The following is a 9,810-nucleotide window of genomic DNA, read 5'->3' as shown; positions in this document are numbered from 1 at the left end:
TTTGTCCCCGTTTGCCCACGCTTTGTCCCCGTTTGCCCACGCTTTGTCCCCGTTTGCCCACGCTTTGTCCCCGTTTGCCCGTGGTTTGCTCCTGGTTCCGTCCATCTCACAGTTTCTGTTTCACCTGTCGGTGTGTGCAGGTCTGGAGAAAACAGGACAACCATGCATAAGTGTTACACCTTCCTGATCTTCATGGTTCTGTTGTTGCCATCTCTCGGCCTCAGCAGGTAACAGATCTTGTGGCTCTAAAGAGTGTGAAACCTGACTGACCTTTGACCTCTACTAAAGCGTTTCTGTCTGTGCTTTCCAGTCTGGACGTTTTCTTCCGCTGGCTCTTTGACAGGAAGTTCCTGGCTGATGCTAAAGTCCGATTTGAGTGAGTTATGTTTTGTTTCCAGCCTACAGTTTGACGGTTGTTACCGCTCACTGAAAACCACTGTTTCTGCAGGTGCGTCTTTCTGCCAGATAACGGCGCCTTCTTCGTCAACTACGTTATCGCCTCCGCATTCATCGGAAATGCCATGGACCTGCTGAGGATCCCCGGCCTGCTCATGTACATGATCCGGCTGTGCCTGGCTCGCTCTGCTGCCGACCGCCGCAACGTCAAGAGGGTGAGGACACACTCACTGAGAAGTTAATGGTGGTGCGGTAAAGCTTTCAGCCCACAGGGGGCGCTGCTCTGACTGTAACCCTGTCTGTCGTCCCTACAGCATCAGGCCTACGAGTTTCAGTTCGGAGCAGCGTATGCCTGGATGATGAACGTCTTCACAGTGGTGATGGCCTACAGCATCACCTGCCCCATCATCGTGCCCTTCGGTCAGTCCAGCACTGCAGTAACTGTTAGTCAGTACATGTTTAGAGTAACAGTACAGGTGTTGAAGTAGTAGTAGTAGTACTAGCATCCAGGTGAAGTCATACAAGTCAGTGTAAAGTGTGACGGTGGCTGAAAATAGTCTAATTCCTGTTCCCGTAAAGTCTCAAGTCAGAATAAAAGCAGGTCCAGCATGACGTCAGGGGTATTCAGCTCACCTGTTCACCCACAGGTCTGATGTACATGCTGCTGAAACACTTGGTGGACCGATACAACATGTACTACGCTTACCTGCCCTCCAAACTGGACAAGAAGATCCACTCTGGAGCCGTCACCCAAGTGGTGGCAGCACCCATCCTCTGCCTTTTCTGGCTGCTGTTCTTCTCCACTGTACGCACAGGTAAGCCCCGCCCACCACAGCTGTGTCAGACCTTCCTTGCCGCGCCGCCTAGGACGGCCGCTTAGACCGTTTGATGAGTCCAATAAAGTAATGCGAGTGGTGCAGGTAGCTGTTCTGCAGAGACGCCCTTCATGACTGCAGGATGTTTCTGAAATAAGCTGCAGAGCTCAGTAGCATCCCTGAGTGTCTGGGACACCACGAGTCTCCTGACCCTCTGAATCCCTGAATTTCTCTTTTATGTAGTTAATTGTAGTTTTCATTATTAGTGGATCAATGAGAAGGTTGAACAGTTCTGGTCGTTTGTCACTGATAACAAGTGCTGACAGTGAAAGGCAGTTTCTGACATGTTGCTTTTTTTGGGGGGTGGGGGGGTAGACTATAACAAGACAATACCAAGACCAGTGGGTATCGAGACCAAGACGAAGTCAAGACGAGACCGAGACAAAAAAGTCTTTAAACTGCAGCCAGATGCTGCTTCGTGTACGAGTCTCGGGCACATTTATGTGTTTTTGCGATGCACAGCCCTCCTCGCCGCCGTCCACTGTCTCACTCACTGAGAGGACAGACGCACGCTCCACTTGACCGTCACGTCCATCACCCTCTCTGTTTTTCACACAATGATATTATCCTATATCCTCGCATGTGATTGGCCACAATATGGAGGGAAATTAATTGAGTTGCCGGCTCTCGCTCAATGGGAGTCGACTCTTCTGATTCACTGCAAAGCGCTCTGTAAGCACTCTCGTTGTGTGTCATGGATACTGTTGACTCCAAATCTCCGACCACTATGTCGATCTGAGACAGCAAGACGGAGACAGCGGGACCAAGACCAAAGTCCGTCGAGGTCGAGACCGAGACCAAGTAAAACTCTGGCGGGGGGGGGATTTTTTTAAATGTTTCTATCGTTTTGGGGGGGGGTCTGACAGTCCTGCCAGTGGGTACTGGCTATTATCACCCTGATAACAAGATGTCTCCGTGGATGGCGTTCGATAGCATCGCCGAGTAAATGTGGTTAACCATACTTGTCCTCACATCTGATTGCCCGGTGTTTTCAGAGGACATTTATGGGTCATGGTTCAACCTCACTCTCACCTGGTCGGATACAAATAGGCGATAAGTCTGGGGTAACGTGAGGCAGTTTTCTGAGGTGACTCCTTTAGTGAAGTTAACCACACCCTCGGTGAAAGGATGAGCTGTTTTAAATCCAGCAGAACTTAAAAAAAGGATGTGTTAGTATTCGCGACAGGAAGTTGTTATTTGCTGACCATAGCTAACTGCTAATGTGCTCTCAGGCTTCGACACGCCGACCTCCATGTTCACGCTCGTGGTGCTGATCGTCACCATTGTGGTCTGTCTGTCTCACGTCTGCTTCGGACACTTCAAGTACCTCAGCGCTCACAACTACAAGGTACGACAGCAGTGCCATGAAGGTTAGTGTGCAGTGTGTGAACGCCGGCATCTTATTCCGAGCATCTCCATTTCAGATCGACACAAAGGAGAACGACGTGGACGCTGTCGAGAACGGACGTCCAGCTCGTCCCTCGTCCTCACCCACCACCAAATCTCAGGTGACGCATGTTGTCTTTATTGGGATTGCAACAAACCACTCCCCCAGGTTTTCATCAAACGGGCACCGCCGGAGATCGGGGCCGCTGAGGCCTTCGGTTAGTCCGCCTTAGACACACTCACAGCTGTTTGAGTCTGTGGGCCCAGAAAGGCAGGCAGACTCACCAAAGCAAACCAAAACTGAGACAAACTAGGAGATGGTGTGAGATTTTATCAGAATGCCTTTCCTGGACTGATCCTCCCGTACAGCTCATAAAACACTGAAAGGTTCAAAAAGCACCAAGCTCAAATTCAAAGATCTGCTCTTACCTTATTTAACTTGTCTCTCAATCACTGCACTGAAGGGAGAACAGATTTGTAGTTCTTGATTTATTACATTTATTACATCCTAATAAAACATTCTTTCTAGTTCTCTAGAAAACCTTGGACCTAAGTTACCGATGGTTCCCTACTTGTTGAGATACACAAGTTTTATGAATCACAACTAGCAAACAACACTCCAAAAGTTGATTCTGTTCATCTGGACGTTTTCAGTGAGAGAAACGTTTCGTCATCATCAGGTGACGTCTTCAGTCTCAGCTGACTGCAGGTTTCAATCTTATAAACAGGGCATTTGCATAATGACTGAAACCAGCCCACTGAGGAACCATGGGCTGGGAGGTCAGTTCCTTAATCTTAATTATGCAAATTCTCATGACCACTGATCAACAACCACTGACCAATGGCCATGAGTCCCATTCACAGAGAGTTGGGGAATGGCTGCAATCACAGCATTGTAAGATGGCGAAGGATGAACCCTTAGGCCCCCTCCTTGATTCAGAGGTGGTCTTTCCCTTTTCACATAAACGGCCTCCTTGACTCCGCCCTCAAACCAGCGTTCCTCCCTGTCCAGGATGTTACATCCTCATCATTGAAAGAGTGTCCACTGGCCTGTAGGTGTAGATAGACTGCAGAGTCCTGGCCTGACGAGGTGGCTCTTCTGTGTTGTAGCCAGAGGTTGTTTGGTTTCCCCGATGTATAAATCCTGCCAGTCCTCCTGCACTTAACAGCGTACACTATGTTACTCTGTTTGTGTCGGGGACCCGATCCTTGGGGTGGACCCATTTCTGGCGCAGTGTGTTTTGGGGTTTAAAAGCCACAGAGACCCGGTGTTTAGAAAAAATGCATCTCAGCTGTTCTGATACTCCTGACACGTACGGGATCACTACAGGTTTTCACTTGGGCAGCGGTTGTCCTTCTCTCCTGGATCAGCTGGAGCTTTCTTTAGGTGCCTTTCCAGCTTTGACAAAAGTCCAGCTGGGATAAGCACATTTACTCAGGGCCTTCTTGATGTTCTTCTGCCTCCCTGGCTGCTGTGTCAGTGGGGATGGTGTTCGCTCTGTGTTGTAGCGTCCTGATGACGCCCAGTTTGTGCTCCAGTGGATGATGAGAGTCAAACCTTAGATACTGATCCGTATGTGCAGGTTTACGGTACACGTCAGCTTGTAGATGTCCCCCATTACTGATGGAAATCTCACAGTCTAAGAAGGCTAACCTGCCATTCCCCAACTCTCTGTGAATGGTACCCATGGTCTTTGATCAGTGGTTGTTGAGAATCAACAATCAATCAGAATTGACTTTTGGAGATTTACTCACCTGGATGATTGAGCATGCATCAAGAAGATAGCAAACAACACGTTTTTATAGAAATCGGATCACGTCACAGTTCTCTTTGTGGTCGTGTCTCTTCCTGGTGGTTGACCTGTTTTTATGTTCCTTCCAGCAACAGCAGCAGATGTACATCGCCCAGGTCCTCCAGGACCCCAACTCTGACGAGCCTGGCGGAGGGAGCAGCGAGGAGGACCGAGGGTCATCGCAGGATGAGGAGATGCTGAATGGAGGGAACAGCATCAATGAGGCGGATTTCCAGTCGGGGGAGGACAGTCTGATCGCCAACGAAGTGCACCAGTAGCTGGGGGTGGTGCTAGAGGAAGGGGGCGGAGCTAGTAGAGGGTCATACCCACACAACAGTTACAGATAAAGCTGACTGGAAAATCACTACACCCATAAACACTTGTACAGTAGATTCACGGTTAGCTCCACCCCCTCTTGGCCTGAAGACTTGACCCTGACCTTTGATGCCGGCGCCGGGTCGCCAACATCCAGTCCTGCACGCCTGTGGATCCTTAATGGACATCAGACTGTGTCCACAGGAAATCACTGTATATAACCACAAAGCCAAAAGTTCTTTTTCTTGGGTTGGGTGGGTGGGTTTTAAAAACTTGTGCCTGGGCTGGATTCTTTGTTCGCACTCGTGTCTTGATTTCTGATCCCACTACGGGTCACCTGAACCCGACCCCTCCAGGGGTCCAAGCTGATGCTGACGCTGTCTTTTTTTCTCCGCATAGTGAGCGCCTGTTGCGTCATCACCGTACTCCAGAATCAGAGCGTTAAACAACTCGCCAACCGCCAGTTCTCATAGTGTTAGAAACCTCGCTTACGCAGACGCATCGTCATCCCTCTTCTCTGCTGGCTCTGAATGCCAGTACATTCAGCGAATCACCTTGGAGTGTGGGGCTTTTGTTTTTTTAGTTTTTGCACCTGCATGCTGTTAGGAGTGCAGTCTGGATTAAACCGTCGCACCTTTGGACGATGTCATTCATTGCCGGATTGTACTGGCGAGCGAACATGTTAAACTTCCTCTCGCCTGCTGGCTTCAGTTGGACCGCTCCTCGCCGTCGGACTACAACTCTCCATGCAACAATGCTTTCTTTTCTGGTTTGAGTTCACCTGAACTACCTTAAATCATGAACACCTGACAAAGGGAACAGGGATGTTTGTGTCTGTGTAGGTTTAGCAATCTGAACTCTTTTCAGAGGTGGGATGAACTTTGTGATGACTTTCAGCAGCAGGTAGTTCGACTTCGGGTAGATGAAGAAGAGCAGCGCTTTTTGTCGGGATGTTTTTACCTGAACACCTGAAGTTGGAGGTACTGAAGGTGTGTGCTGTCCGTCTGTCTGTGTTAACTCCTTATAAACAGACTACATCACAAAGGGTTCACCAGGCGTTGATGAAAATGCCATCCATCTACTGTAGAATCAGTTCAGCATTTTTTTTCTTTCACTTTCGTACAAAAGTTTAGAAATATATAATCATGCCGTTTCGGTCTCTACGCGCATCAATAAAGTTTTAGATAGAGTCCGACTGGTGCGAATCAATGGTTTCATCTCTGCCGCGGTACGACGAGCTCCTTCCATCCAATAATGAGCCACAGCTTCCTAGATGTGCCGCTGGTCCCTCAAACAAATAATCACTGTTTATTTCATGCTAATGATCATATTATGACTGTTTTTAGCTAATTAGCTGGGTTTATCTGACTGAAGCTAACCCTCGGCTAGCTAGAGCAAGCGACTAATAATCAGGATGTTTCAGTCCATGAAAAAAGATACTGACTCTTTGTCCTGTTAGCTCGTGTCTTTAAAGCTAATAACTTAGTTTGTCGTCCCGATAGTGCAGTGTTAGCCTAGCTCTGGCCCCAGTTAATAAAACTCACCTGATTAGCTCGTTAGCAGGGATGAAGCTGTGTAAAGTTGAACTTACTCCTAGCTTCTCATTCACACCGATGGCTGGTTTAGAACCAGGACAGAACTGCTGAGTCATTGTTAGCTTCAAGCACACAACTCAGACACATAGGAATGATGCACTGTTAATTGTTAGCATACAGGCTAACACAGCGCTAGCCTGCTAGCCCGGGGTTCGCATTCTGTTAAATGAAGACTAAATGGTCTGAAACCGCACAACAATGAAGAGGTGATGGTTTAGTTAAGCTAGCACTTTCCCCTGTTTTGCATGTGATGCTAGCAGGGCCACGCCACAGGGACGCAGCGGTGCAACCAGTCGTCTGGTTAACCAGTCGTTTTACACCTGATTGTGTCTTCGGCTGTCAGAGGTGAGCAGGCTCGAAGCTCACGCTCCATGTGGTCGTGGTGCCGATCTGCCTCCCGGTGGAGGGATGTAGAAAACATCAAGTTGCAACTGACTTGGCTGGTGGTGACATCATCACAAAGACAGGTCAAGGGGTGTGGCTTCTGCAGAGTAACATAAGTGCTTAGCGACAGAATGGGGAGGAGCTAGTCTCAGGTGTGTTTTGTTTTGTTCCTTTTTTTTCTAAAACAATGTTTACATCAGATTTTGTTTGCTGTGTGTGTGTGTGTGTGCGCGCGTGTGTGTGTGTGCGTGCGTGTGTGGACACGGCGCTGGACTATGAAAGCTGCAGCCGCTGGCTCGCTGGCGTTGGCGGGCGGCTGCATGCTGGAGCTCTGCAGCGTTCGTGTCCGGGTGTCGTGTTCTGTTTGATGTTCCCCGCCGCTCCGCCCATGATTGTACGCAGATGAACCTGAAGGTGGAGTCGAGCCTGATCCTCAAGGTTCAGCTCGGCAGCTCGCAGGAAATGACCTGCTTCCTGTTCCTGTCTGTGTAAGGGCACCGGCATAGAATCATTTTCAGAAAGAGAGGCTGAAGTTTGACCGGAGCCGCACAGACCCGGCAGAACCAAACGCGAGCTCGGGGGCTTCGGCGGTCACGGCCTGCGGGAGCCCTGGGACTGTTTGTGGAAAAATGGGACTCGAAGGTTTCTGGAAGCGAGCCGCTGCTTCGTGCTGTTTTTTTTTTTGTTTTTTTTTTCTTTTTTAAAAAATAAAATTCCTGAAATGTGAAGAAGAAAAATGTGAAGCGAGGCGTGAAGCGACAAACTGTGTAAAAACGTGTGTAAATAGCCATCGAACTGCAGTCTGTCGTCCACGTCCTGCTTTAATTTATTGCTGTGACTCTTATTTATTTGGACTTTGGTTTGTGTACAGTGACACCTTCGTCTTATTTATGTTCCTGATCAATAAAACTGATTTCATCCGTGCTCTCGTGCTCTCTGTTTGTCACACCTGAACATGGATCTGCCCGGCCCACATAGACCACGAAGGCCGGGTCCTCTGGAGGATGCGGCCGACGTTTTGGGACAAAGACTCCTCCCCTCCTGCTGCACCTGAACCGGCTGAGTGACCGTCATGGATCGAGCTCCATCTGCTGATTCCAGTCTGTTGTTATTTTAATCACATTCATGTTTACAGCTGTTTGCAGATGTTGGACTTTGAAATCGGAGCCGCCTAAACGTTAAATATGAAGTTTAGATTTTACTCCATCTGCCTCCACCTCCAAACCTTCAGTTTCACTCCTGCTGCTCTCCTGTCACACTCGTCTCCACCCTGCCTCACCTCTCTGTGGATGACGTCTTCTACAGCTGAGGGGTAAAAGCTATAATACCCGTGGTGAGCATGCTCAGATATGACTGGCCCGACTTGATCGGCCAATCAGGCGTGAGAAGATCTGAGCTGAATTCAGTTGTTTCACAGGTGGAGGTGTGAGTGAGCGTTAATCACCTGCTGATGGTTGGTTGTGTAGGCCTCCACCTCAGAGGTGGAATAAACTGCCATTTCCACTCCAAAGAGTCACATGACAGTCGAGTCAACGACTCTCAGGACCGCCTCAAAGGTCACGACCTCACTAAGTGTCACGTACCAGGGACTCCCCCTGAGTTGGATGCAAGGTGAAGCATCTGGGCCTCCCTCCACCCACAGGCAGGAGGAGGACGTGGCAATGTTAGATCAAATCAAATCACTTTTATTGTCACATCACATGTGCAGGTACATTGGTACAGCACATGTGAGTGAAATTCTTGTGTGCGAGCTTCACAAGCAACAGAGTTGTGCAAAATACAAGAATGGCTACATCTGAAACTAATAAATATATGTACAATATATAATAGTATATGCATTTCTGGATGTGTATACTAAATATTTTTCTACGTGTGTGTGTGTGTGTGTGTGTGTGTGTGTGTGTACACATATTTTACAAATTAAATAGAGTAAACAATAAATAAAATATATAAAAATATACAGAGTTGAGACATGTGCAAAACAGTGGCATTACTGTACAGTATGGAGTGCATAATGTTAAAGTTCCAGTAGTGAAGCTGAGGTGTCTATGACGTGTTCAGCAGTCTGATGGCCTGGTGGAAGAAGCTGTCTCTCAGTCTGCTGGTACGGGACCGGGTGCTGCAGAACCTCCTTCCTGATGGAAGCAGTCTGAACAGTTTATGGCTGGGGTGACTGGAGTCTTTGATAAAGGTGGCCTCAGGTGTGACAGCTCAAGTTCTAAGTGCCCGGCGTGGTCATGTGACCACTTTCACAGCTTTTGACTCAGGCATGGCGGAGGAGGAGGAGCTGTTCAAAGAGCATGCTCCCTCCATGTTTGCATGTTCGTGCTGTGACCCCTTTTAAACAGTTTATACGTAGTTCAGGACCGCAGCTTTAGCAGGTTCAGCTCCGTGATCACAGGGTTCCCTCACAGCGCTGCAGTTCACACGCTGCTGTGCGTCGCGCTCTGTCTCATTACACGTTTCGGGTTCACGCACCTGTGTCAGGGCGGAGCCAAAGGTCAGCCGTGATTCCCAGACAGATAAAGGGTTAATAAACGATTACTATTCATATTGGGCTGCTAGTGCTGGCAGCGGCCTGCGCTGAGATTTAGCTGAACTCCGGCTGATTCTGACCAATCACATCAGTCCGTTTCACTCCGAGCCACACCTGAGCAGCACGTCACGGTTCAGCGGGTGTTGAGGGCAGCCCGCGGCTGGCGGTCACTAGGGGGTGCTGTGGAGCTGTGCTGATATCACACGTATGCTTGACAAACCGTCCGGTGTGCAATTTGTGGAGCGCATTAAACTCCGAGGGAACGGATGTGTGCAGCTTCCGTGTTTCTATTAATAGATGCACAATATTAAAATAATAAATATTCCAGAGATGAAGGTGACAGTTTTGATTTTGTGACAGTGAGGTTCAAAGGTTATCCAGCTCAGGTGGGGGCAGCGGTCACTGAAACCTGGGCCTGGTTCATTTTCTCTCTGTAATCTGAGCTGGTTTCTACTGTAATAAATAGAAGCAGCAGCTTTTGTATTCATACTTAATGAACGTACGGCTCAGTGCTGCTCTCACCCGTCTGT

The 9,810-nt window shown here is 48.7% G+C and overlaps 1 protein-coding gene across 2 annotated transcripts in view; it reads left to right on the top strand.

Annotated features, from left to right (window-relative positions):
• Positions 1 to 7,668, top strand: part of LOC102301299 (CSC1-like protein 2) — a gene marked incomplete at its 5' end in the record, with an annotated part of 14,562 nt that extends 6,894 nt beyond the window's left edge. Inside the window, 8 exon segments of one of the 2 annotated variants that reach the window (XM_042212687.1) lie at positions 141 to 227; positions 311 to 376; positions 449 to 611; positions 711 to 816; positions 1,044 to 1,211; positions 2,504 to 2,619; positions 2,696 to 2,779; positions 4,546 to 7,668. In XM_042212687.1, the coding sequence (XP_042068621.1) occupies positions 141 to 227; positions 311 to 376; positions 449 to 611; positions 711 to 816; positions 1,044 to 1,211; positions 2,504 to 2,619; positions 2,696 to 2,779; positions 4,546 to 4,728 (973 nt within the window). 2 annotated transcript variants of the gene reach the window in all.
• Between the last annotated feature and the right edge of the window lie 2,142 nt (positions 7,669 to 9,810).

Source organism: Haplochromis burtoni, unplaced genomic scaffold (assembly GCF_018398535.1).
Source record: "Haplochromis burtoni strain Fernald_Lab_line unplaced genomic scaffold, NCSU_Asbu1 Contig_387, whole genome shotgun sequence".
NCBI lineage: Eukaryota > Metazoa > Chordata > Actinopteri > Cichliformes > Cichlidae > Haplochromis > Haplochromis burtoni.
This window is presented reverse-complemented; position numbering and strand designations above follow the sequence as displayed.